Source organism: Apodemus sylvaticus, chromosome 10 (genome assembly GCF_947179515.1).
Source record: "Apodemus sylvaticus chromosome 10, mApoSyl1.1, whole genome shotgun sequence".
Lineage (NCBI taxonomy): Eukaryota > Metazoa > Chordata > Mammalia > Rodentia > Muridae > Apodemus > Apodemus sylvaticus.
The window spans coordinates 39,838,450-39,865,200 of NC_067481.1; the positions used below are offsets into that span (position 1 = coordinate 39,838,450).

The 26,751-nt window shown below is 45.7% G+C and overlaps 1 protein-coding gene across 3 annotated transcripts; it reads right to left on the reverse strand.

Annotated features, from left to right (window-relative positions):
* Positions 1 to 620: 620 nt before the first annotated feature.
* Positions 621 to 26,439, reverse strand: Heatr6 (HEAT repeat containing 6). 3 transcript variants are annotated; one of them, XM_052194874.1, is made up of 21 exons: positions 26,133 to 26,439; positions 24,314 to 24,421; positions 22,693 to 22,833; positions 21,742 to 21,857; positions 20,704 to 20,818; positions 19,288 to 19,389; positions 16,063 to 16,200; positions 14,978 to 15,285; positions 13,860 to 14,037; positions 13,557 to 13,763; positions 13,045 to 13,144; positions 9,566 to 9,921; positions 8,125 to 8,247; positions 7,626 to 7,712; positions 6,655 to 6,789; positions 5,752 to 5,874; positions 5,124 to 5,248; positions 3,773 to 3,869; positions 3,106 to 3,310; positions 2,019 to 2,113; positions 1,355 to 1,488 (listed from the first exon to the last, which is right to left on the reverse strand). In XM_052194874.1, exons 1-21 carry the CDS (start codon positions 26,349 to 26,351, stop codon positions 1,450 to 1,452), a joined length of 3,117 nt encoding a protein of 1,038 aa, XP_052050834.1. In that variant the 5' UTR covers positions 26,352 to 26,439; the 3' UTR covers positions 1,355 to 1,449. The 3 variants fall into 3 exon arrangements, with proteins under 3 accessions (XP_052050832.1, XP_052050833.1, XP_052050834.1); XM_052194872.1 differs by lacking the exon at positions 2,019 to 2,113 and having other exon boundaries at positions 621 to 1,488; positions 26,133 to 26,430; XM_052194873.1 differs by lacking the exons at positions 2,019 to 2,113; positions 26,133 to 26,439 and adding an exon at positions 25,806 to 26,104 and having other exon boundaries at positions 621 to 1,488.
* Positions 26,440 to 26,751: the final 312 nt, after the last annotated feature.

Genomic DNA, 26,751 nt, shown 5'->3' on the forward strand with positions numbered 1-26,751 from the left:
AACAAATACCACTAGAACCAAACTCTGCATCTTTTAATTTATCCCACATCAAATATAAGTAATGTGGAGTGCTTTCTTTCTTATATAACCCAACATTTTGGATGGAAATAACTTTACTAAATTATTATGTGGTCCAAAGCACAATATCTAAATGTAAACAATTAATTGGCCAGAAATTATTTTAACAAATGTTTGACATTAATAAATAGATTTTAAAAATCTCTCAAACCATCTAAATTATATGCATAACCTAAAATACACAAAAGGTGGTTGGTCAAACAGCATACTTACTGTATGGGACCATATTATCCTGAAGGTCATTTGTGAATTTAGACAACAGTTGGTGTGCTGTGGCCAGCTGTGGGGAGGTGGAAGAGCCGGGGTGCATGCAGGTGCTGGGTGAGCAGCTGCACACGCATCACGGGGCACTCGTGCAGGAGCAGCTGCACACGCATCACGGGGCACTCGTGCAGGAGCAGCTGCACACGCATCACGGGGCACTCGTGCAGGAGTTTGCTGCTGCTGCAGCTGCGCCAGCAGACACTGCATGAGACCTGCTCCGCTGGTTGCTGTTCTTTTTTTAAAAATTAGTTTATTATTAAAAAAAAAAACAATTCTAATAAGATTCTAATTTCTAAATTTATTTTCTTTCTTTCTGAGACTAAAAGACCTCCAGGTGTTTGGGCCCAGGCTACAGAAATCCTTACTCCTTGAATCTTGGTGGTCTGGGTTAGAATGGCCAGTAGTGGAACCACTCTCCAAAGTGGCAGAGCCCTTTGAGAAAAAGTTAAATCCCCACTAATCCGTTCTAAATAAATGCTGACAGATGCTCTTGCCTGAATGAAACTCCATGAATCAAATGCACAGGTTCGGTGTCTGATTCCCACTCGTGACGTGTGAGGGGATGGTGGGAAAGTCACTGATCTGAGGGCCCATGGAGTACCACTTGTCCTCCTGAGGAGTCACAGTGAATGGTCAGGATGTCCTCTAAGAAGCCCACGATGACCCCTCGGGCTGTGTCCCCAGCCAGTGCCTGCACACTGTACATGTGCTTCAGGGCCACTCTGACCATCTGGTCCCTTTCCTGTGGGGTGTGGACTGCTCCGGGATCATCTCCCTCTGCTCCTGATTTTAAGAACTGTAGGATGTAGGACCGGATCATATCCCCGTTCAGCTTAAGAGTTTCCTGAATGCAGGGCAGGTCTGAGGCCCTGGCTAGGCTCAGGAGGTGAAGCAGTGCCTGGCAGATGTGAGTCCGCAGGCTGGCACAGTACTTGAACTCTAGGAAGTCAGTAGTGTCTTCGCTCTTCTGCAGGGCAGTGACCAGGGCACTCCAGATCTGGGCGAACTGTTCTAGGGACCCGTACTGTACTCTCTTGCCCGGAACAGAGAGGGCTGCGGCAGATCTGATGCGCACTTTGAAGTTCTTGCATGACATCACAACCGATGTCAGGGCTTTGTAGGCCTGGGAAGTCCACGGGGCTGTCCCTAGGAAGAATTCACAGTCACTGCAACTAGTGAAGGTTTGGAGACAAGCAGGGTGGGCAGGGGAGGGTGAAGGGAGGGTGCGTTTTGTGGCCGCTCCACTCTCACGGTTACTCCATTGCTAGTTATGATAAGAACGGCCCCATAGACTCATATAGTCAAACACTCAGTCATCAGGGAACTGGCACTGTTTGAGAAGGATTAGGAGGAGTGTGTCATGTGGGGAGGGCTCTGCAGTGCCCACGTCAGGCCCAGCCTCTGCTTGTGGACTCGGATGGAGCTCTCGGCTATTGGTCCCAGCGCCAGGTGTGCCACCATGATCTCACCATGAGGATATCGGACTAAACCTGTGTAAGTATGCCTGCAGGTAGATGCCTTCCTTTGGAAATGTTGGCTTGGTCATAGTATCTCTTCACATCTACAGAACAGTGACTAAGACTTGTCATTAGACCAGGGCAGCAAAAGCCGACCTGGGGGATCCCAGAGAAGGGATTGAGTACTGACCCCTGGCTTCCCTGTTTCCCTAGACAGACCTGAAGCACGGCCTCCAATGTGGGGAAGTCTGGCGAGGGGAGCCAGGGTGGACCGAGAGGGCAGCAGCCCCCTTCTGCCAGCTCCGGGCAGCAACCTGCCATAGCACATCATGCATTTTGTTGTTAAGAAGTTAAACACACTTCTAGCTTCAAGGATAAGATGCTCACATCTGTCTTCTTCCCATTTCTGTGGCCACCCCCAGATCAGCAAGAGTCTGCCTCCTTAGAGGTACTGCTAGCCCTCTGGCCTGAGCACCCCTCCTCAAGACGGATGTCCTCTCAGCCCGTCCCTTTCTTTGTTGCCCCGCAGAAAAACAGACTCTTCTGTTCTATGAATGCTAGTGACATTTACAAGGGCCTCAGGTCTCACTGTTGACAGTCTGTTCCTGCTTCAGTCTTATGCCCCCTCATAGCCCTGCAGCCCCCAGCAACTTCTCCACTGTCTCCCAGGGGCTGCTCTGCCGGGACATCCTGGGAGGTATGGACACTGCTGCCCCTCATGCAGTACCTGCTCTGCTGGTCCACATGGCTGTCCCCCTTCTCTCAGGGACACACCCTTAGCTCTCCAGGGTGACGGAGGCAGAGATGTAGAGCCAGTGGTGACAGGCATTCCCAGTGGCTGGGGTTGTACACAGAAGCTACTGGCCCAAGATGACGTGTCAAGCAAGGCTCAGGGTGTTCAGGGCAGTATGATGGAGACAGACATTTCTGAACCCAGAACTTGTGAGATTTGAACCTGTAACCTCTGATCTAGAGGCAACTCTGTGGATTTGGCCAATTTCCTTTCTATATTTTCTCCTAAATATTTAATGAGGTGATATAGTAGAAATGAGCTAAACTCCTATTTCGGTTTGCTTAACACAAGTATTTTCTCAGCTAATAAAAAGCAGCTTTGTAAATAAACTTTTTAAATGGCAATAAAACACCCCATCAAACACTGACTTATTTCATTGTCCTGCCAAGCCTGGTTCCTGCTGTTTTTCTACTCCTGTGACAAAAGCCACTGTGCTGCATCTTTAGCAGTACCACAGACTGGCCTATTCCTTCCCCAGAGGCTCCAGACAGGCAAGGGGAGGGAGAGCCTTACCGAGTGGAAGAGCAGGGTTTTTAAAAACATTTCCCATGGCGTAACAAGCATTCCATCGGACTTTCATGGCCGCCTCGTTTACAACAGTGGCGATCAGAGCCTGGATGGCCTCCTCGATGATTTCAGCAAACCTGGGTCTTTCTATGTGAGAGGGCTGTAGAAAATGAAGCAGATTCCCGAGGGCCCGGACCGCATTGCTTTTGACCTGAAATGAAACATAAATGTTATTTTACCTCAGTTATTTTACCAGAGATGTTTCAGAAAGTATGAATTCCACCTTTAAAACGTCAGCTTCCCGCCCCCCTAGGTCATGAACCCAGAGAGGGCGCTGAGTCCGAGAACTGTGCGTGCTCACCGGACCTAACGCCAGAGCCCACGCTTTTTAAATGCTGAGTAACAGGCACACGTCAATTCCACTTAAAGATGCATTTTTTTTCTTTTCTCCCTGTCTAAGCAGCAGATAAACATGATTATATCATGCAGTAATATCAACTACAAGGCAATGCTGGTGCTTCCCACGGGACACAGGCAGCAGGATAAACTGTCTGAGTGTATGGTGGGCAGCGCCTGCCCAGAGCTCCTGGGAACACAGGACGACGGCCGACAGTCAGACCGCCCTGCTGGAGCAGCTGTGCTTAAGTCTGCACCCTCGCCATCTTGCGCGTACCTTGTCTTTGTCCGTGGAGGCTTGTATTGCAGACTGCAACATTTTCAAGAGCAGAAGTCCAGAGAACTCATCCTGGAAACTTGGGTCTGGTATGTCCCTGTCCCGCCCAAGGCACAAGGCGGATGAAAAGGGAACACCACTTAGGAGTGTGCGTCAGAGAGTCACCAAGTACAGACAGTAAAACCTCCGGGAAAACAGCCTGACTGATCTCTTCAAATCACACCAAGAACTGACATGTCTTTCTTGGTTTTCGTGTGCTTGTTTTTGAGCCAGGGCTTCATTACAGAGCTTAGACTGGCCTGGGACTTAGGGTGGAGCCTATGATGACTTCAAATTTGTGATCCTCCTGACTCAGCCTCCTGAGTGCTGGGACTACAGGCACATGCCACCACACCTAGGTGTCAATCCGGCAGTTCCACACTTAAGAATGTAATCACAGGGGATATCTCAAAATGGATATTTCATGCCTAGAAGTGTTCCCTGCCTGTAGACAACTGCCAGCCCACGGCCTAAACAAGCACTCCAGAAGGGGATGGAGAAGGACACATCCTTGGCGGCTCTGTGCAGCAGGTGTTCATTAAACACTCAGTGCAGAGGACGTGCTGCACACACCTCATGCAGAGTTCAGTGACAGACAGTGTGCTGGCAGCCAGCTCCAGCGGGAGGGGTGGGCTGTTCTGGGCAAGGAGGCAGATTCTATACTGCATACCCCTTAGTACTGTTCAAAATCTTCTGGCCTGTGAAAATATTCCACATATACATATATATATTTTTTAATTAATTAATTTTTTTCTTTCTCCAGTGTTTTCTCTAACAGAATGTTCTGGGTATATTAAATATACACTAGGGCAGGCTCCTGTTTTGGGAGGGAGAGGAGGAGGGAGGGAGGGAGAGAAAGAGAGAGAGGGGAGAGACGGAGAGGGAGGGAGAGAGATCGAATATGAAGTTGGATGGGTAGGAAGGTGGGGGGATCCAAGAGGAGTTGGTTGGGGGAATATATAATTAAAATATTATATGCAAAAATATTTAACAAAACAAAACCCCTCAAAACTTCTGCATTCTAAGAACAGGGCAACTGTTACAAGGGTTTTGAATTTCTACTGTGATATTTTCTACACTTATGACAGCACATAGTGTTTTTGAAGACATATACTGTAATAGAGCAATCTGTATTCTTAATACATAAAAAAACCTACTGGGTTTATTGCTTAGAGGAATATTTTAAAAAAGTAGCAAAACCGCCTGAATAATATGGGGATAATTCTTGCCAATTCTTTCATAGTAGGGATGAAAGATACCTTTTAGGAATTCTAAAACAGATGCCACTCAGGGAAAGCAGTGAGTCACTTACATGTTGACAATCAGAGTATCTGTCAGGTTGCCCAGGGACCAGGCTGCTTTGGCACGCACGTTTAGTGACTTATCTTGAAGTGACATCAATATAGCATTTGCTGTGTCTGCAACAAATATGACGTCCTGTACGACAAACCAGGGTATATTACTAAGGAGTCCGCACTGTCGCCTCTGAACCTTACAGTTCATCCTCACACAAAGCTGTAGCCTTGACCGTCATTTTGATTTTGATTTTAAAGGTCTGCTATGGAACAAGGTGAGCCTGTGACCGTCCCCTGTGCGTTCTGTGCCTGGGCTGACGTCCGCCTCCTTCAACACTGTTCTGACAGGGAAAGCATTTCCCAAACGCACCACTTCTCAATCATTACTTCCATGGGGCAACATCCTCTTTTCCATCCTTAGCCAATCATTCACTAATTAAACACTTGCTGCACACTGAAGTCCCAGGCAGTGTGTTGACAAATTAGCAAATGGAGCCCAGAGGCTGCGCAGTGTAGCAGCAGCTGAGGACATCCCACCATAGAACAGGCAATCTCCTTCACTGCCAACTCAGAAGCGTCACGCCTCTAATGCCCTAGCGGTACAGGGCTGGGGAACTGGAGGAGGGCGTGCTTGGCTTCCCTCACCTGTCTGAGGCAGGGGAAAAGCACGTAGACTCCCAGGGCCCTGGAGGTGGCGGCTTTCACTAAGTGGTTCTTGCTGTCATTCAGGCCGAGCAGCACTGTAATGCACAGAATCTGCTTGTCGTTCTGCAACGAGAAGGTTTGAAGATGGAAAGGTGAGAAGGGAGAACTGTGCGCCTGCCGGTCCTCCACGAGCAGCTGTGGGGAGACCGCCCGTGCCGGGTTAATTCACCACTGTGACCCTCAGCCGATTCCAGTAACGGGCAGGTACCTGACGCCTGGGCAGGGAAGTAAGCAGAGATTGTGGGCAAGGCACACACTGCACCTCTCAACACTGTGAACAAGGTCATTTAGACCTTCTGCTTCATTACTGCTGCCTCCTGTATAAAAGCTAATTTGCATAGCTAAGAACAGATCAGAAGCCACTGAGGACTGAAGAACAGGAGCGGCCAAAATCAGATATAAGATCCTCACCCAGAGCGACGGGTCAGAAAGTATGGGCAGAGCGAAGACCCCGGGTCAAGGCCTCATAACCAGGATTTTCACCAGTCACCTCTCAGGTGACTCCTCTGATAAGAGGATGATACAAGGCTTTAAGGAAATTCAAGGAGCCAAAGAGCTGGAGGAATGGCTGGGATGCGGACCCAAGACTCTCATCTCAGGACATGGTATGCGTCTGAGATCCGCCCTTGGAGCTCTGCCACCCACACCCTCTAAGGCCCAGGAGGCAGGGTTTTCCTGGAGGAGCAACACTTCAAGGCCCTCAACACAAACTTAATGGAAACAGCTTCTTCTTCTTTTTTTTTTTTTTAAGAGAGGAGGCTGAAAAGATTTCAGAACAGAGAATCATACTGGGGCCCCGCTGCCCAGGGCACAGTCCAGGAGTGAGGGCCTGTGGCAGGTTACCGGCAGACTGCTGAAGGCCTCTGGCAAGATGGAGGACAGGGCATCGCAGGCGCTCGCCTGGAGAGTCGGGTGCTCTGCAGACTGCAGGGCTCGGGGCAGAGGACCACTGAGCATCGCAGTCCAGAACATCACCACCTGGAACAAAGGCACGGTCAGAACCAGAGACAACGGCCAGTGTGGGCCCTGCTGAAGCCATGCCCACTAGACCAGCCTTGCAGATGAGAAGAGTTTTGCTAAAGCGGTAGCTTTTTATATGTGCTTTCACTGGTCATCTTCCACAGTAATGGAAATAAGTTCTGAAATAACCAGCCACATTGAGTGGGACACTACAGTGTAACTGAGATGACAGAAATAGTGACAATGACGGTAGTGGTGGTGGTGGTGGTGGAGAGCAGAGGTAGGTAGCTACAGGGTTAATCAGCAGTAGCAACTTATAGTTCAACAGGGGTAAGAAGTCCTGGGGCAGGTGAGATGGTTCAGTGCGTAAAGCCACTTGTGCAAGCTGGTGACCTGAGTTCAATCTCTGGAACCCACGTGAAAGTGGCCATAGAGAGTCAACTCTCCAAATCATCTTCTAACCTCCATCCACATGTGGACATTAGCACACATGCCATATCTTAGTTATAATAAATTCTGGTGTGCTATCTCACAACAGGAAAACAGCAGATTTGTTCTGAATTTTATTTGTTATTAGTGTCCATATGTATGACATATGTGGCCACATCTGTCATGGTGTACATGGGGATGTCCATCAGAAGAAAACTCTGTGGAGTTGGCTCCTTATGTGGGTTCCAGGATCACACTCAGACTGTCAGGTGTGCAGCCTTGGGTGGCACATACCCTTTACCCACAGCGCCATTTCATTGGTGCACCCTGGTTTTTAACACTGGAAGAAAGGACACCGCCTGTTCTGCTCGTTACTGAGCGGACTAGAGCGAAGCGGGAGGACAGTGTAGGCTGGAGGCGCTTACCCGGTGAACCGGCACTCTCTGTTCAGGGGCCGTGCTGGAATCTGGCTTGTACTGCTGTATCAAGCCCGTACCCAGTTCTTCCAGTAGCTGCCAAGATATGAGAAATGAGATGTCAGAGCAGAGGCTGTAAATACTGTGCTTCCATTTGTATCATCTCAAATCCACAGAAAAAGTAGTTTCTCTTCCTTTCTTTTCCTTTTGGTTTGTTTTTTCCAGACAGGGTCTCATTCTATAGTCCTGGCTGGCCTTGAACTTAAGAGATCCAGTGACCTCTGCCTCCTCATATGGAATTAAAGGCATATACACAACTTAGGAAAAGTAATTTCTAACTGGTTTTTCTCTTTTCAGCAACTATGACAGAGCTATTCTTTCAGGGAGTAAAACTGACACCGCACGCTTCTGCTAACCCTGTGCAGACAAACCAGGAGGGGAATGTGCCCCTCCTCACCTGAAACCTGGGGAACCACAAAAGAAAACACGTCACTTGTAATGAAATTACCTTCACACCGTGGAGCTGAATGGATGGGTTTGCTTCACACATGCACTTACAGATTACCTCGCCAAGCTCCATCAAGTACAACTGAGCCATTGAAAAATAGCCCCTTGCCAGGTGAGCCAAAACCTGCATAGAGAACAGGCAATTAGCTCATCTAAAGGCGGGCAAGGCTGCACAACCCATAAGGGCTCCCACATTTCAGCAAGCACTCACAGCTCACATGGTCTGTAACTCTGACGCCAAGGAGGTGAGAAACAGCTGTTACCTAGCTATGGCTGGCATCAGCTCCATGACACTTTATTGGTCTGCAATGTCTCACTTAAAACTAATAAGTCTTTGATGTAGATTTTTTTGGAGTTTATAGCTGGCAGAACTGAACTGCAAGGGTAAAGGGTGTGTTTGGTGTTGGGATGATCAACAGCCTGCAGACCTGAGCTGTGATGGCTACTCTTGGCGTCAACCTGACTACATCTGGAATTAACTAAGACCCAAGCGGCTGGGTATCTCTGACAGATTTTTCTCTTAATTAAATCATTTGAATTGGGAAGACTCACATTTAATCTGGGTCTTTTGAGGTGGTGAGGTTTACCTTTAATCCAGCCACGCCTTCTGCTGGCAGCCTACATAAAGGACATGGAAGATGGAAGCTCATTCTCTTTGCCTGCTTGCTCTTACTCTTTCTGGCAAGTCCATTTCTTTACAGGCATTGGAGCCTACTTCTTTAGGATTCCGGCATATACTGAAGACCAGCTAAGATACCAGCCTCATGCACTGAGCCAATATTAGATTCTTGGACCTTCCATTAGTGAGAGTCATTGTTGGGCTACCTGTAAGCCTATTAAATCCCCTTTATATATGTAACATACTGTCAGTTCTGATCTTCTAGAGCACCCTGACTACACACAAGCCTATGTCTTAAACTACATCTAAGTACAAGCATGTTTTCTTTTCAAAAGCTTTCTGCCTGTCTGTCTGTCTTTCTTCCTTTCTTTGTTGAGATGAGTTTTTACTATGTAGCTCTCTGGGTGGCCTGGAACATGCTTATTATGCATGCTTATTATGTAAAATAAGCTGGTCTCTGATTCACAAAGATTTGCCTGCCTCCAAGCGTTCCCTGCGAGGGGTACTTTCTTCCTTCGAAGGACCAATCATTTTGTTTCAATAAATAGATATAAGACGACAATGAAGAATCTATCGAGAATGAACTCTAAGTTGCAGAAGTCAGTCTCAGCCATTACATCTGTCATATAATACTTGACGTGACTACAACAGTCTGGAACAAAAGATCAAGGGAATACACTCAACACTTTACAAGGACTGCACCAAACACAACAGAGCCAAGGCCACACCAAATGGCAAGGCCATTCATGCACCTGCCCCTCAGTCGCTCTCCTGAGAAAGAATGGTCCCTTCCTTTCAGACAGGGGGACATGGCACTTCCTACCTGTAGTGCTTCCAGCCGCATGGGGGATGGTTCATAGGTGCTTCCCAGGGCGGAGCCAGCATCGCTACCTGAGCAGGAATCCTCCTTGGGCAGCACCACAGTGGAAATGCAGAGTCGGATAAGCCAGCAGGGCTCTGACGACCCCTTTGGTGAACTGAGCGATGCTTCTTCCAGAGCCGGTCCTGCAGGGAATGTCTTCCAGCCATCAGGAGTGCTGAGGTGAGGGGTTGCTGAGCTGCTGCTGCTGAGCCCAGAGGAACAGGGCTGTTGAAGAAGCAGCTGGACTTCCGGCAAAGGCGCATGAGTGGACACTATAGCTCCTAGGAGTGTGAGACTTGACACTCGAACATTAACATCTGTCCAAAGAAAGGCAGGGCCTATCACCATGGAACCACTGTCATAAGGGCTATAGTCATTCTTGCTAGCAATTAAGAACTACTAGATTCTTTTTAAATTACATATAATCAAGCTTCTAATTTCAGTTCATTGAAAAGATGGGACATCATGAAGAAACAATCTGAAAAATCAAGAACACTAGACATTCCACAAGACAACTGACTAGGAGTATCCAAATGTGAGGATGAGAAAAGCCACTAACAGCTGGTGGGGTTTCTCCATTTAAAAAAGCACAGAACCCAGGCATGGAGCCAGATTCGTGGAATCCTAATACCAGCTCCTGCAGAGCACTAGAGTTTGGTTCCTGGGGACTCCGTGTCCTCTATTGGCCTCATACACACCATATACCTACCCACAGTCACAAAAGCAAAACCAAATGAATCGTTATAATCCTAGTACTCAGGAAGCTGAGATAGGAGTACATTTGAGGCAAATCTGGGTTATGCAGGGAGACCTTATTTCATAACTGAAACACTAGAGTGCTTCACACAGGAACAAAATGTTATTAATCCATGGGCCTGAATGATCCTGGGAGTTAAAAGAAAAAACTATAAAAAAACAAACAAAAAAAAAAAAAATCAAACCAGGGCTAGAGGGATATCTCAATGATTGAAGCAATTGAGTTTGATCCCCAGAACCCATAAAACTCCTGTGTGAGTATGCCTGACTCCTAATTCCAGTGTTCAGAAGACAAGAGACGGGAGGAAAATGTCCAGCCAGAGCTCCGGGTGCAAAGAGAGACAGCATCTCGATGAATAAAGTGGAGAGACTTTAGAACATGCCTGATGCCAAGCTTGGGCCTTCACAAGCACATGCCCACAGACACACACACACTCACACCACATACACACACGTGCACTCACACCCCACATGCATAATAAATGAGAAAAAGGAAAAGCTGAAAGGCCTGCATTTAGGTTCAGTCCCCCCCCCCCCCCCATCTACCTGCCCTAGCACCATTTAGTGAAGAGCTGTCTTGGCTTTTTTGCTGTGACCAGGTGCCAAGGATAAACTTGTGGGTTCTTTCTTCTACTGATCTTCACTCTATACTGACTTTAGTTAACTGTAGGGGTAGTTCTGATGCTAAGGTCCTGTTCCCCAGTTGGTTTATGATCTGTCAGTAAAGGAAGCCATGGGCCAATTGCTGAGCTGAAGGTACAGGTGGGACTTCCAGGTCCCTGGAGGAAAAGGGAGATGCATGGAAGGAGAGAGAGTTTGCTATGCTTTAGAGAGGAAAGCACCCAGCAACCATATGAGGTCTTAGGAGGCTGTGGCCGTTCCTATAGGTGGGTGGTCAGAGATGTTTAGCAGAGACTAGATTCAGTGGACTAGTTAGGGCAAGTGGGAGGAGTGGAGCTAAGAGTAATGATAAGGGCATGTTTTCTAGGTGAGAGATAGCAGCATCCAGCAATTGTGTCAAGAAGGCAAGTTGAAAATGAACGTGCGCATGTGTGCATGTGTGTGTGTGTGTGTGTGTGTGTGTGTCTTTTATCTGTGGATTCAAGGGAAGCTGGGCGGTGTTGGTAGCACAGCCCATTCCTGGACCAAGGCAGGTAGCAAAAAGCTACACGCAACAGTTTATAGTAGGTTTTAAGGTATTGACATGCTCAGATTGTTTTCCTTTGTCCTCCCTGCAAACACTGAGGATTGAACCCAGGGCTTTGCACATTCTAGGCAAGTGCTCTACCGCTGCACAAAGCTGTCAGCCTAATTTCTCTATCAATACTGTGTTTTCTTTTCTAGGTCTTCTGCTGGATAAACTGGAGAACCTTTTGTTGGTATTTTGATTGGGAAAGGGCTCTTCCATTTCATCCATTACTTTGTAAGTATCCATATGAATCTTCTATAAATTTTCTTAGATTCACCCCTAAGTATTTTAGACTTTGAACATTTTAATAATGAAAATATTCAAGTATAAAATCAAACATTTGAATGGGACTATTGAGATGTATCCATTTCCTGGGGGCTGATGATGCAAATAAAGAGAAACAAGATACAGTTAAGATTAGCAGCTACCTGCAACAGGAGACTTTGAGTTTTTTGTTTGTTTGCCTTTCGGTTTTGTTGTTGTTTTGAGATAAGATTTCTCTGTGTAGCCTTGGGCTGTCCTGGAACTTGCTCTGTAGACGAGGCTGGTCTTGAACTCTGAGATCTGCCTGCCTCTACCTCCAGAGTGCTAGGATTAAAGCTGTGAGCCACCATCGCCCAGCAGAGAGTTGGGTTCTTAACTGTGCTTTTGCTATCACTAATAAAAGGTCTCAATTCAGGACTTATCCTTTTGTTTCCTCGCTTACAGACTGGTGTAAGGAGTAGGTTGAACTCAGCCAATCATTTGAACCTTAATAACCTTACAGAACAGGTACAAGTGTTCTTGTTAGGAGGAAATTGGTTTTGGCATGACCATGGATATGAGAAGAGAGGTGGGAGCTGGTGTAGATCCTTAGACTGACTCCAGGGCCAGTGTCCCTTCCACAGCATTCCAGAAAACACCCCCATTGCCTCCTTACTCTGTAACTCTGACTGAAAACTCAGACTAAGAGTAAGTCTGATTTACAATCTTGCAAACAAATGAAAAGGAACATTCTAAAGGCAGGTGCTCACAGCTCATACACCTCATGTACAGGAAAAATCCAAGACACACAGCACTAACTCTACAGTTAGAGATGTGAACTAACTTTAGAGGGCTTTATGTGGATTTCAGAGATCACGGTACAGAAGTCAGGTTCTTGTCCTACAGTTTTTCTTCCCAATACATCCATCAACCCTCCCATCCACCCATCCACCCTCCCATCCTTCTTTCCTCCACCTCTGCCTACAGATGTTGAGTCCTCTGCACTGCTCCCGCTTGGCTCACTCCTAATCTGAGAGGTGGCTTCTTTACTGAGGAGTCAGGCTCTCAACTCACGTCAGTTCTCCTGCTCATCCCCTTCCCACCTGGCCTTCTAGCAATGGTTGATAGCCTTGAAAGACAGACTTTCAGAGACCCCAGAGCTGGAGAGAGGTGCTGAATACTTACTTCTCTTTCTTTTAAACACTGCTACTCTACATTTGATGGATATAAAGAAGCAGTCTGCTCTACCAACCTTTGTGGCGGATGTAAGGCTTTATGTGGTTCCAGACTTTGGTTAGCAAGCTAAGTTTCAGCCGGTTGTAGGGGGCATTTGATACTAGATTTGCAAGGCACTGCAACAGAATAGAAATATACATTTACAATATTTAATTTAAAAGGTCTTTTAAGTAAAATATATATGTATTTTTACATTTATTTCTGTGAGTGTGTATGTGGAGGTCAGAGGGCAGTTGTGAGAATCTGTCCTCTCCTACCACAAGGATTCTGGGGATCAAACCTGGCAATTGCCTTTACCCACTGAACCATCCCACCAGCCCTCCCTCACCTCATTTTTAAAGGTCCTCACGCTAATTGAAAACCAGTCTTTTTAATGTCTATTGTTAGATTAGATAAAGAGGTAGATAGACTATCTGTTTGGTAGATGTCTTTAATATAACTATTATATCTCTTAGGTCAAATTACTTTTAGATGATGTGTAACACTATACCCTATTTAACGGAATTCTGCAGGTAACCAGAGACTTACCTTAATTATCTGAGTAAGGGTCTGGGATGAGGACTCTGCCACCAAAGCTAACAAAAGACATCTGTGCAACTCTCTAATGCTGGATGCAATTGTGACTGAGAAGGGCGTGAAAGCCCGTTTGTGGTCACTGGTATCTTCAGCAACAGAAAGGAATTGCTTTGAGCCTTCCAAGATGGCAGACAGAACTTGAAGAGCACAGGCACGTGTCTGGAATTTCAAGATGATTCACACTGATCAGTCAGAAGAAGAAAAGGGACACAAAATGTGACTTCTTCTCATAAAGCTTTGGCTTAGCATCCTTACCTTTGGAGATGGATCCTTTAAAGTGAGTGTCATTAAGGACACAGACTGTGGGCTTCCAAGCTCCGGCGTGTCAGGAACAAAGGCAGACCAGTAGCCATATAGAACTTTTTTTTCTATTGATTTGATAGTAGAAAGAAAACAAGCTAATGCCCCTTGGCGAACCTTGGCTTGGTATGACCTTTTAGAATGAGAAAAATATTTTTAGAGGTTCTTAGAAATGTGAATGGAAAGGCTATTTATTCTAACCAGTTCAAATGTTTTGAGAAATTAAGCATCCTGAATATCCTGAAGGCTGTTATCATCTCTTTCAAAGTATGATCAAAACATGTTAGGTATTTTTGCTCCAAGCTATTAAGGGTGATTAAAATGCAAGCAGGTAGAGAATAAGAGAGTAACATTTTGACAAGGAAACCAGAGTTAGACAGGAGATCTAACTCCTGTCAGAGTTAGAGCCAGGGATCCATGCTTCTGCTCAGTGGATACCCTGAGTGACCTTATATGGGTTTCAGTGCTAGAGGTGGCCATGCACAAAGACCCTGCCCTTGACGTAAGTTTTAGTGGCAGTGACAGATGGTTCAAGAAAGAACTGTCAGGCTGGAGAGATGGCTCAGAGGTTAAGAGCACTGGCTGCTCTTCTAGAGGTCCTGCGTCCGATTCCCAGCAACCATAGGTGGCTCATAGTCATCTGTAATGACATCTGGTGCTTTCTTCTGACATGCAGACATACATGCATGCTGAACACAGTATGCATAATGAACAAATAAAATCTTTAAAAAAAAGATAAGAAAAAGAAAAGAAAGAATGAATTGTCACACACTTTCCATGGCAGTAGGGCAAATATTAATGACAGGGTCATGTAACTGAGAACCTACGCCAGAATGGAGGTGTCAAAAAAGTTTTCCAGAAAAAAAAAAAAAAAGACTTGTGAGTGCAGTGTGGAGAGGACTAGAGGTTATCAGGAGGGACGGCCAGAAAGCAGCATTCACGAGGCAGAGCCAGCAAGTGGCCATGAACCCGAGGGGTGCACATGGGACGGCAGGGCCAGTGCCCCTGGCAGGCACGTTCTAAAGTCGCATGCAACTGCAGACACCAGGTAGAACATAACAAAATACTACTACCTCATTTTACCCTGCACGCCTCCTTCTGCGTCCGAGTAGTCTGACTCACTGCTGCTGACTCTCTTCCAGCTGGAGGAGGCAAAGGGCGAGGAGGCCTGCTCTCTTCCGGCCACTCTGCCTCCATCCACAGGCAAACCCTGGGAGCCCCAGGGGGAGGCGCACCAAGCGCTCTGGCCGCACGGGCTCGCCCTGTCCATGCTGAGCCCTGGCGCTGCTTCCGGTTCACTACAGGGCTCTTCCTCCTCCTCCTCCGCTCTCTCTCCTTGATGGGTTTTCTTTGTTTTTACTTTGTGTTTTTTCTTTTTATTCTGATTTTAGAGGCAAACAAAGATATAATATATACATATACACACACGCACATATGTATAAATATATATTTACACATATACATTATGATAGTCATCTCAAAACTACTTTTAACTGAAATCATTGGTACTTGCTCACACATGCTGAGGAAAGGTGAAGAGAAAAATCAGAGAGTGGCATATGTACTTGGCGTGAAGCATGATGCACACCACTGGACATACACCTGTATGCTTCAGAGTCTTAGGGAACTGAGGGAGGAGACAGTTGTCTAGAGATGCAGGGAAATATGACGGTAGCATGGTGGGCGCAGTGACCTGACAGGCAGGTGGACTTCAATGGCTCTTGAGAAGAACTGCCGCATTATGACCCAAAGGCTAACTGCAGCTGCTTCCATCACTAAGGTTTACTAGAATGCAGCCACACCCAGCGACTTCTTCCGTGAGTCCCCCACCTGCTTTTGCACTAGGGAACCTGTGACAGCCAGCCCTTTACAAACAGGAGTGTACTGATTCTTCTTGGTTGGAGAGGCTGAGGAATGAGGTGTCAGTGTTGGATGTAAAGTAAATGCTTGTAGCACTCACACGGCCCAGACCACTGAAGCACACGGGGCTCCAGCTGGTATTCTCGGAAACCTGATGATTTAAAATTTCTATATTAACCACACTAACTAGCAAACAAGCTCTCAGTGGCCTCTTGAGGCAGTTGGGAAGGAAATCATAGAATGCATCCACACTACAGAGCATGCTCCACAGCTGACGTCTCAGCAGACAGACACCTACCACACATGGTCGAGCAGGAGTGGATTCCGGCTGCTGGGGCTTAACAGGTGACCGCCCATCATATTGAGGAAGTGGAGTAGGGTAGAGCACCGCAGGCATCTCTATGTTTAATCCAGGGAGTCCGTGAAACATGACTTTCTAACAGTGCAGAGTGAGGGGAAACAAACAGCACATAAGCCACACGTTCTCATCAGAACACGAGCAGACCAATGTTTCAAAACCAGCACAGAATAAAAATGAGACAGTAAATACTGGAAGGGGGGTACGCTAAGGAGTGTTTAATCTCATCCTCCCCTCCCCCTCCCCCTATGTTCCTGGCTTCTTCAGATTTTGGAAGCTAAGCAGGGTTGGGTGTGGCAAGGACTGGGAGGGAGAAGTGCTTAGTCTCATCTAGATGCAGCTGGATCTGCACGGGCCACACCAGATTAGACATTGTTCTAGAGCATCTGTAATTTTTGTTTATCAAATAACTTTTAACCAGTTATTTTTATTAATCATAAATCCAACCAGGTCTACAACTCCCTTCATCTTTGTTGATGGCAACAGCTTCTTTCTCCTGGGCCGGTTCTACTCCCTATTGGCAGTTTTCCTTGGCATGTATCTCATGGCTCTGGCATCTTTAATATCTTGGTGTCTCTAAGGTAACCTGAACTTCACAGTTTCTTGTTTCAGTGTCTGGGATCCACACACGATCTTCTGGGCTCCTCCAAAGGGGTTGGGTCGCTTCTCCAGCTCTGCTCTCTGAAGCACTCCAGGGTCAGGTTGACTCCACTCCATTGCTGCTGCTGTTCTTCGTAATCATTCCATGGTACTGGCAACTCTAACACACTGGGGTCTTCTCCTGCAACTAGGCTTCACCAATAGCCTCTCATAGGCTCTCTTCATGATGCCAAGCCTCAGCTTCTTTCCACGACCCCTTTAGTCCTGAGCTATCAACTGCAACTGAGGCTGTACCTTCACCAATAATGGCCTTTCCTGGACCCTCATAGTGCCAAGCCTCAGCTTCTCTCCATGATCCTTCATGACTTCAAAACAGTACCATCTGGGTGACTCTTACCATGTCATCAAGTCTAGCTGCAGCACGAGGTGCAACCTTGGCTATTTCTGGAACACAGCTTCTTCGTGCTCTCAGAAAACACTTCCCAGAAGATGTCAGCTCAGTGATACTGGCCTCTTCTTCATCACCGCTAATTCTTAGCTCCAGCTAACCAGCATCAATTGTCCCCAGAGTCCCTTCTATTCTTGACTCTAAAGCCAGAGCCACATGGTGAAAGCTGCCTGCTGGGGCTGGAACATGGCCCCTTGTTCTGTCACATCGTCACCAGCTTTGTGTACTCCTTTACTGCCCAAGCTTGGCTGTCTTAGAACTTGCTCTGTAGACAGAACGTGAACTCAAGCGATCTGCATGCCCCTGTCTCCTAAGTGCTGAGATTAACGGCATGGTCCACCATGCTTGGACCTAAACGTTTCATGGCCACTATGCTTCAAGATCTGGATCACAGTTGTACCCTCCATTTCTGGACTGAATTCATTTCATATTAAAAGTCCAAATGAAAACAATAATTAGGTAATAATAATGACCAATATGATATGACTATCCCTTGTTCAACTGCAAACACATAAACAATAAGCTTAGCTGGGTGGGATCTTGTCCTGAGGTCACCACTCCCTAAATTCCATTTAAAATCCTTGAACACAGGATTTAGCTCCATTGCATTTCCTGGTGCCCACTTAATACTTGAACCATAAAATTTATATTTTTCCTTTCTAAAAGTAAACCACAGGACAGAGTCTAAATTTGATTGATTTGAGACATCCTTTGTCAGTGCAATTAATCTGAATCTTTTCACCTTAGCCTCAGACACACTTTTCATACAAGGGCAAAAAGCAACCACATTCTTCATCAAAACATCAGAAGAGTCTCTAGGTCACATACTAAAATCCTCCTCTGAAACATCTAGAGCTAGGCCCCACAGTTCAAATCATCCTCAGCATTAATGTCTTCCATATTCCTACTAAAATAGCCCACTGAGCCCCACTTTAAGCATTCCACTGCTTTCCAAACCCAAAGTCCCTAAATCCACATTCCTCCAAACAAAAACATGGTCAAGTCTATCACAGCAATACCCCAGGCCCTGGCACTAATTACTGTGGGTTTTTGTTTGTTTGTTTTGTTTTTGTTTGTTTTTTAAATATTTTATTTATTTATTTTATATATAATGACTACACTATAGCTGTCTTCAGACACACCAGAAGAGGGCATCAGATCCCATCACAACACTATGTGGTTGCTGGGAATTGAACTCAGGACCCCTAGAAGAGGAGTCAGTGTTCTTAACCTCTTAGCCATCTCTCCAGCCACCCAACTTCTATCTTAATTATGGTTTCTATTGCTGTGAAGAGGCACCATGACCAAGACAACTCTTATAAAAGACAACATTTAGTTGGGGCTGGCTTACAGTTTCAGAGATTCAGTCAATTATCAGCATGGTAGGGAAGCATGGTGTCCTGTAGGCAGACTTGGTGCTGGAAAAACCATGAGTTCTATCTACATCTTGATCCAAAGGCAGCCAGAAGGCTGTGTCCCAGGCAGCTAGGAGGAGGGTCTCAAAGTCCACCCCCACAGTGATACAAGTTCCTACAAGGCCACAGCTACTCCAACAATGCCACACCTTCTAATTGTGCCATTCTCTGGGGCAAGCATATTCAAACCATCACAATATCTGTCTGTCTTTATTCAGGGATTAAGAGAAAATAATTAAGATATTGGTCACTAAGATAGACTGTAACAAATGTCTTTGATCTGAGGTGAAGGCTGAGGCTCTGACTCTTCCTGGCCGAACCGAAGGGTGCTGGGCCTCTCAGGGTGACCTGGCCTTCCTACTGTGTGTAGGCTCAGAAACTAATAACAGCAGCCTACTGCTCCTTCAGAACACATAGATGAAGGTAGGTTCAAGATAATCTGTAACTAAATTATCTACAGATCATATCTCATTATAGATTTCTTTCTAAGATTCAAAAGTAATTCTTAAAATGTTGATATATTTACTTGATGGCGGTTGTCCTCTGCTCTTAATTTTATCTGAGAATGCTTGAACATGATTTATTCTGTTCTTATAATCCATGTGAGAAATTCTTACACCCCACAGTTAGCTGAAGAGAGGAGAGAGGATAGAGGGCGGTCCCCGTTCTTGAGCGAGGACCTGAGGTAGAAACCTGCCTCACCTTTAGCACAGCGAGAAGTGCTCCCAGGTGCTCGGTCTGCGTCAGCCTCATCTTCCCACCATTGAGGAGCGACTGTATGCCTTTCAGCGCATTCTGTAACAGCTGAGGGTGGGGAGGCAGAGATGCAAGTTAGAAGGCAGAATAACTCGGTAGCAGTTAGAATGGAAGAGGAACAAGTCCCCTAGATGGTGAAAACCTTTTTGGAGCACCATGGGAAGGGTACTGAGGGCCTGTGGGAAGGCTCAGCAGATACAGTCACCTGCTTCTAAGCCTGGTGACTGAATTTCAGTTCCCAGGGCCCACATGATAGAAGGACAGAACCAAACAACTTCTCTAACATGCTCTGACCTCAAAACCAGTGCTACGGCATGCCTACACGATCACACACACACACACACACACACACACACACTAAAGTGCCATGTAAAAACTTTTAAAGGACCAGAGAGGTGAAGGGAAGATCTCTGTAAGAAACACCTAGGGTGCTTGGGAAGGCGAGGCATGGGAGGGTGGAAGGGCCGCTCTGATCACCAGAGCTCTCAGCTCAGTAACCTCCTCTTCCAGGCTCTGTCCTTCAGGAATAATCCACACAGGGCAGGGCGTATGTAACCTGGAGACTTGTTAAAATAGTGGGGAAAGTTAATGTTCATGATTATGGCTACAATGATACAAGAAACTAATGCTTGCTAACTGTGAAAGTTAAGGATGTGTCTCGGTCACACACTGTAAATGCTGTATCTTGTGCAGTGTATAATATGGTTTTATCAGTCCAATTTTAGGGCAGAACATGGAGGCACCAGGGCATAATCTGTCCAAATTATTCCACCTGTTGCCATTAGAAATCATGACATGTGTATTTAAGTATGCACTGGAAGGCTGCCCAAGAGCCATTAAAACATAGAAAGACGGGAGGGTTGTGAAACAGTTCATCAAATGATAAATGCTCTGCTCATTCAGCTCAAAGAATCAATCATTTCCAGGGCTTGGATATGGGCCAGGTGCCAAAAATAACTTTATTATCTTGGATCTACAGTGTTTGAAATGTATGCTTCTTAATTTAAAATATGCCCATATATCATCATATTTGTTATTAAAAAGGATATTGCTGAGCAGATTTTTCTCCTTTTTACCCTAAAGTCAGTCATAATCATTGTATTGTTTTTAGACATGGGAAGAGAAAGAATATGGGCTTTTAAGTTGTCAAAACAAACTGAGAGCAAACAAAGCAAGCAAAACTGATCCTTATCATTCGAATCCAAAGGTGTGACTTCAGTGCCACTCACATATAGACGCCATTCACACACACACACACACACACACACACACACACACACACACACACATACACACACACACATCCTGAAGCCTCTGTCCTATGCTTTCAACACTCTGATGTCAAGGAGCAGCCCCACCTACCATGCAAAATGTTATATCATCCATATCAGACAACTTGGGAGACTGTAAAATGGTCAAGAAAGCTTGGAAGCAGACATGCTGGTAGGACTCCTCCAAGTATGGCTGCCCTGGCACACTGAAACACATGTAGAGGAGACAATTCAGTCACTTTTGAAATGGTGCTTCCAGAAGAGTGAGCATTAGCAACTACAATGTAGACCACTAAGTCTGGAACACGCCCTAAATACCCACTCTGGCTGACTAGTCACTGCTTTACTGCTCTACTGGCACTGGCTTGGACATGCATGAAGGAGGAAGAGAAATTTCTACAGGAAAATGTCACAGAAGTGTAGTCCAGGAAATGTGGGGAAGAAATGATTGATCTGTTTCAGTTCTGCCCTTCAGTCATAGGAGGGAAATAACACAGGCAGATCTTTCAGACAACACGACTGAGTCTGCCTTCCTAGGCATCGGACAGCACAGTGCTACCCAGAGATAAGGTCAAAGTTTTTGCTGTCTGTTTGCTATTGCATACGACAGACCCGTTCCATCTTCTTAAAGAAGAAACTGAACTTAACAGAGACTCTCACAAGAACCTGAGTTCACATGAATATTCTTTCTGAAAGAATATGGTTAAAATTTACACCAGCGGAAAATAAAACTGATATATTATCACTTCTAGAATGCATTTCTCCCTTCACTTCTTGATAGTCTTTAATTAAAAACAAACAATAAGACAACCTCGTTGAATGGCCTGGGGAATGGTCAAGAAAGCTGGGAAGCAGACATGCTGGTAGGACTCCTCCAAGTTTCCTGGGGAAACGAGGGTCTTTTTCTTTCTGTCAAAATAAAAGCCTATAGCCCAAGCTGGTTTGGAACTTGCTATGCAGGACAGCTTCCTCTTGTCTCGGCCTCTTAAGCTAGGTTTACAGGAATGTGCTACCAGGCACAGCTTAAGCTAGGTCAGTTTTCCAAGTTGGCTTCAGGCAGACAGAACAACCTACAGAGGGCCCAAGGGTGGTCCTACCTTCCACGACTGGGAAACCTGGATCTCCATACCTGAGACATAAGTTTGCCATGCAATGCACTGCAGCTCTCCTGACTTCAGGGTCAGAGTGAGACAAGTCACTCAACTTCATCAAGAGGCCACTCTTGCCTAGCAAGTCTGGGAGATGCTGAAACAAAACATCAATAGTGTGGGTCTAAGAACAGCTTCTCGGAAGACTGTACTTGTTAGACAATAGTTTCTTAACTAAAAGGCAGTTAACTATCAAAAAAGGAACTATTAGGTAAATCCTTCAATGGGTACCCAAACATATGCCAGAAATCAGTAATAAGAATCATTACTAGGTCATTGCTGGGGGTCTTTAGTCTTGGCCACATGGACAGAGGGTGAGGATAACAATGGCTGACAGTTAACAGAGTGCCAAGTGCTACCTCACTTCATCCTTGGAACAACTATCTTACATATGAATAAACAAGGCCCCAAGGGACTCAGTAAGAACTTTCCGAGGCTACACATGTCACTAATCAGTGACAGGATGGAAACTGGAAAATAGGCATCTTGGCTCTCAAGTCTGTGCTACTAGCCTTTGGAAGGAAAGACATAATACTTTAAAGCGCTTGTCATCTTCAGTCTCAGTAGTTAACCTGACACAAACCTATAGTCATCTGGGAAGAGGATACCTCAACTGAGGAATTTTCCCCATCAGCTTGGCCTGTGGAATGCCTGTGAGGCACACTCTTAATTGCTAACTAATGTAGAAGGTACCAGCCCACCGTGGGCGGTGCCATTCCTAGGCCTAGGCAATTGGGCCTGTGATGTATGAAAGCATAGCTGAGCAGCTGGAGAAAGCGAGCTAGTAAGCACCGCTTCTCCATGCTTTCTGCTATAGTCCTCCCTGGCTTCTCTCAACGATGGGCTATAAGCTGTAAGATGAAATAAACCCTTTCTTCCCCAAGTTGCTTTTGTTCATTATGCGAATCACAGAACAGAACCTAAGACACTACCTTTTGACATTTTGAGCCATTGCAATAAACCAGAGCTGCCAGGGCTTGAAGAATTTCCATGTGTGTCCAAGAGCTACACTGCTGAATAGCTGAGATCGTATAGGTCAACAGGAAATCTAAGTTCTGCTCATCCACAACCACCTGCCAAGAAAGGGGAAAACAGAGATGCTCTAACTTAAGAGAGTGCATGTGCAAGTTTCATCAGGATAGGGGATACCTCCTTGCCCCAGGGTCTCCATCACTTCTGCCCCCATGATCTCTCCAAAGTAGAATCTACTAAGTCCTTGTAACTTTTCCTGGAACTAATCAGTAACTGACAGACATAAATACAGATACAAGATTTAATACACTGAAATGTCTCAATTCAATTAAATTGACTTAATACATAGTAGTTACTCAACTAATACACAGCAAATAAACATATCTGCTAAATACCTACTATGTATTTGTCATGATGTGAGGAATACTCCCAGAAGATATGATACATTCCTGTCCCCACAGAGTTTATATAATCCTCCTGAGACAGGGAGGGGGCTAAGCAAAAATCAAGTTACGGACATTTAAGTCCATAAATAGTATCATCGAATGCTAGAAGTTGGCTAAGGGCCGTAGGTGCCCCAGGTGACGGGAAGTCTTCCAACTGCCAGTGACACGAAGATAAAGCACACTGGACAACAATAAGAACTCAGAAGCTACCCCACAGCTGTCTGTGACATTCTGGAAATTCCTCAGCTCCTGTAACTCACACAGCTGGTTACACCTCAGCATGCATCTTACTCCCTGACCACAGGGTTCTGGTTTGATTGGATGCCCTCCTCTCCAGCAGTGCAAAGGATTCTGGCTGACACAATGCTGACTGATATCCGTATATTCATCCACTCAGGGATTCATTCAGAAGTCTTACAGATGGAGAACTGAAGAACAGACCTTCCCAGAGATAACTACGGACTTTTTATCCTGGGGCTCTCTGTTCACAAGCTACTTTGGGGGTTTTATGTAGATTGCAAAAATAATAGTTTTAGGGAAAAAATATTGATAGAAAAGAAATGGTGAATCATGTAATTTTGTTCTGGGATATATCTTGGTTAATTCTATTTTTCATGAAAAAACAAAACAAAACAACCCCCCCCCCCAAAAAAACAAAAAAAAACTAAGATGGGATGAATGATGTTGGCTTATTGAACCAATCATAAAAGAATATTTCTTATAAGCAAAAGCCTACAATTTCTCAGAATATGTCAGTTACATTTGGATTTAATGACGTACTCTTACTAAGCACTGGTTTTGTTTTGTTTTTGTTTTTTGTTTTTTTTTGGTGGGACTGATGCTGGGATTGAACCCATGGCCTCATGTGTGCCAGAGGGCTAGGGCTCTACCATTTCACTGAGTTACATTCACAGCCCAAGACATTTTTCTTTTCCAGGTTTTTCAAAAGATTAGAGAACTGACTTGGGCTTAGCAGCAAACATCAGTAACCCCAGCACTTTAAAAGTGAACAAAATAATTAGAAGGTTCTCAGGCCAAACTGAGCTAATATCCCATCTCAGAACAAAACCAAAAGGTGAGCCTACAACAGGTGTGTATTTCACGATCTGAGCCTTCAAGTTACATAAATGATTACCTGTAATCTGTTAAGTAAACGATGGATCAGTTGCGACACTTTGCTCACAAGGTGATTCTGATTAAGAGGCACCAGCTGACAAGCTCGTACAAGAAGAGCACTGACATCCTGGTTAAAAGAAAAAAAGCGTAACAAAGATAAATGTACCCGTTAGCCAAGTGAGCACCCCAAAATCCCACAGCCAAATGGGAAAGCTCAGTGACTGTTCCACACTGAACGAGGAAAAAATATCCAAGTCAAAGTTGAGGCAGAAAGTGGGGGCTGGAGGGATGAAATAACAAAACTTAAATACTAAAAGGAAGGAAGAGAGCTTTTACCACACAGTACTATTAAATAATGAAAGAAAGGCTTCCAGCACAGAAAAGCACATGCTACAGCTAAAAATACCAAGTGAGCCAGACATGCAATGCTGCTGGGAAAATCAGAAACAACGCTTACATAAAATTAGAAAATAGATGCTTAATGAATAGAAAGGCTCTGGGCATCTAGTATGTGTCCGGCAGTAGGCTAGGTCTTTTCACTCCAAAGATGAAACAAACATTTTTCCCTGAACCACAGATAATTTGTCTCCTCAAGAGACAGACAGAAAGGTAACAAAGAAGATTTGAAGAATGAATAGAACTTTGAAAAAAAAAAAAGGGGGTGGGGGTGGGGGAATGGAGTGTGGGAAGCCTCGGAGATGTGGAAGTCCTCAGGTGCCTGAACATGAGGCAGCAAGTTCCAACTGACTGAACCCAAGAGGAGAAACAGGAGAGAAGACTGTAAAGGCACAGATTTTGTTGTTGTTGTTGTTGTACAAAATATCAAAGTATGTAAATAAAAAGCTCCCTTAATTTCACTTAGTTCCATGCTGCTCCCTTACCCTTGGTGAGTTGTTCTGGATTTTATATATCCCTTTATAGCCTTGAGCCCCATATTTGTCTCTTACTAGGCAGCGTTTGTTTCTTACTGTATGAATCATCTTATTAAGCAGCTTGCTTCTGCCATTTGCCAATATACATACAAAATCTCTGGTTACTTTTACACTTTATGAGTTGTTTTGGTTTTTTTCTTTGCCTCTGGCAAAGAACAGTCTGGAATGGGTCTAGAATGGAGGAAACTCGGTGAGAGACCAGGGGAATAGTCCAGGAAAGAATTGTTCTGCCTAAAACACAGCCAAAGAGAATAGAGAAGAGGGAACTGAGAAACATGTTTGAGACAGACTCTGAAGAATTTTAATCCAGCAGGCTCCAGGATAAAGAAGCAGTGTGCATGCCTTGTGTGTATTTGGGATGGGGTAGGGTAGAATGAATCGGGGATTAGGAGTATGGGAGACAATGTATTCCTCTATACGAGCTATAAAATTTGAGATGTTCGTGGGTAGGAGTGGCTCAGGGATTCTGGGAATTAGTGCCATACAAGATTTGATGTATATGAATGAGATTACACTGACAGCAGGAGTCGGGACAAACGAGAGTTGGTGCAGAAACAAAACAGAAAATACAGGCCTTACGACAAATTTAGGTTCCAATCTAGCTCTGCCATTTGCCAAAACCGGGACGCTGGGTGAGCTTCAGTGCGTACATCAGCGAAATCAACTAAGACTATCCTCGTTTCGACCTTCCTGGAGTCGCTCACCAGGGATGGCAGCTGAAGGCGTTAGAGCAGACGCCTTCGAAAGATGCTGGCTTGCAAGCTTTCAGATGGAGGGCAGAGAATATGGCACGGACCGAGGGAGAAAGCCAGCCTGGAACTAAGTCATCCGGGACGCGGGTGAGACCCGGAGGGGCCGGAGGGAGGAACCAGCCGTTGTCCGGGCGGGATGAGGCGCGCCGCCTACCTCGGGGGCCACTCCGCCGCCTTCGCTGTAGTTCTCAGAGATGAGCTGGTCGAAGAGCAGATGAATCTCCATGCGGGACATAGTGCTGTCATCCGGCTGCAGCGCGCGGAGCCTGGCAGACAAGCGGCGGAACCCATCGTCCTGCTCCGGCGACAGCTCCCGCGGGGCCTCTCGCGGCTGCCCACAAGGAAGAGAGGCGGCGACCTGCACCGCCGCCATTTTTCCTACGTGCGATAGCTTGGGAAATACTTCCGGGGCACCGCTTGGGGCAGGGCCTCGATGTGTGCTCTAGTTCCGGAAAGCCTTCACTTGTACTACAGGTTGCAAGCCTTGCTGTGATTAGGATAGGCAAAAGGTGACTTGGAAACTTGCTACCCACCACACCTTACCCTCACAGAAAGTTTGCTCCTGGGCAGGGCTGATGTTGCTAGAGTTTCAGATTCTGGCTGGAGTTGGAGACCACTGTTGTTGATGGCAGTGACAGAAAAGTTAGCTATGTTCTTTCTTTCTTTTTTGATGTTCTGATAGGACATCTTATCAGAGTCCTTGATTTCCCCCTACTACCAGGCACAACATACCCTCATCCAGAAAGATAAATGGGTTGCTATAATAATGGTTC

What these genes read in the sequence shown, in the direction of transcription:
- Heatr6 (XM_052194872.1), bottom strand. Translation starts at nt 26,351, where the DNA reads ATGGCGGCGGTGCAGGTCGCCGCCTCTCTTCCTTGTGGGCAGCCGCGA. An exon ending in CTCCTGCTCGACCATGTGTG is followed by an intron (nt 15,286 to 16,062) that starts GTAGGTGTCTGT and finishes CTCTAAAATCAG; the next exon opens with AATAAAAAGAAAAAACACAA. An exon ending in CCTCCACGGACAAAGACAAG is followed by an intron (nt 3,311 to 3,772) that starts GTACGCGCAAGA and finishes GTTTCATTTCAG; the next exon opens with GTCAAAAGCAATGCGGTCCG.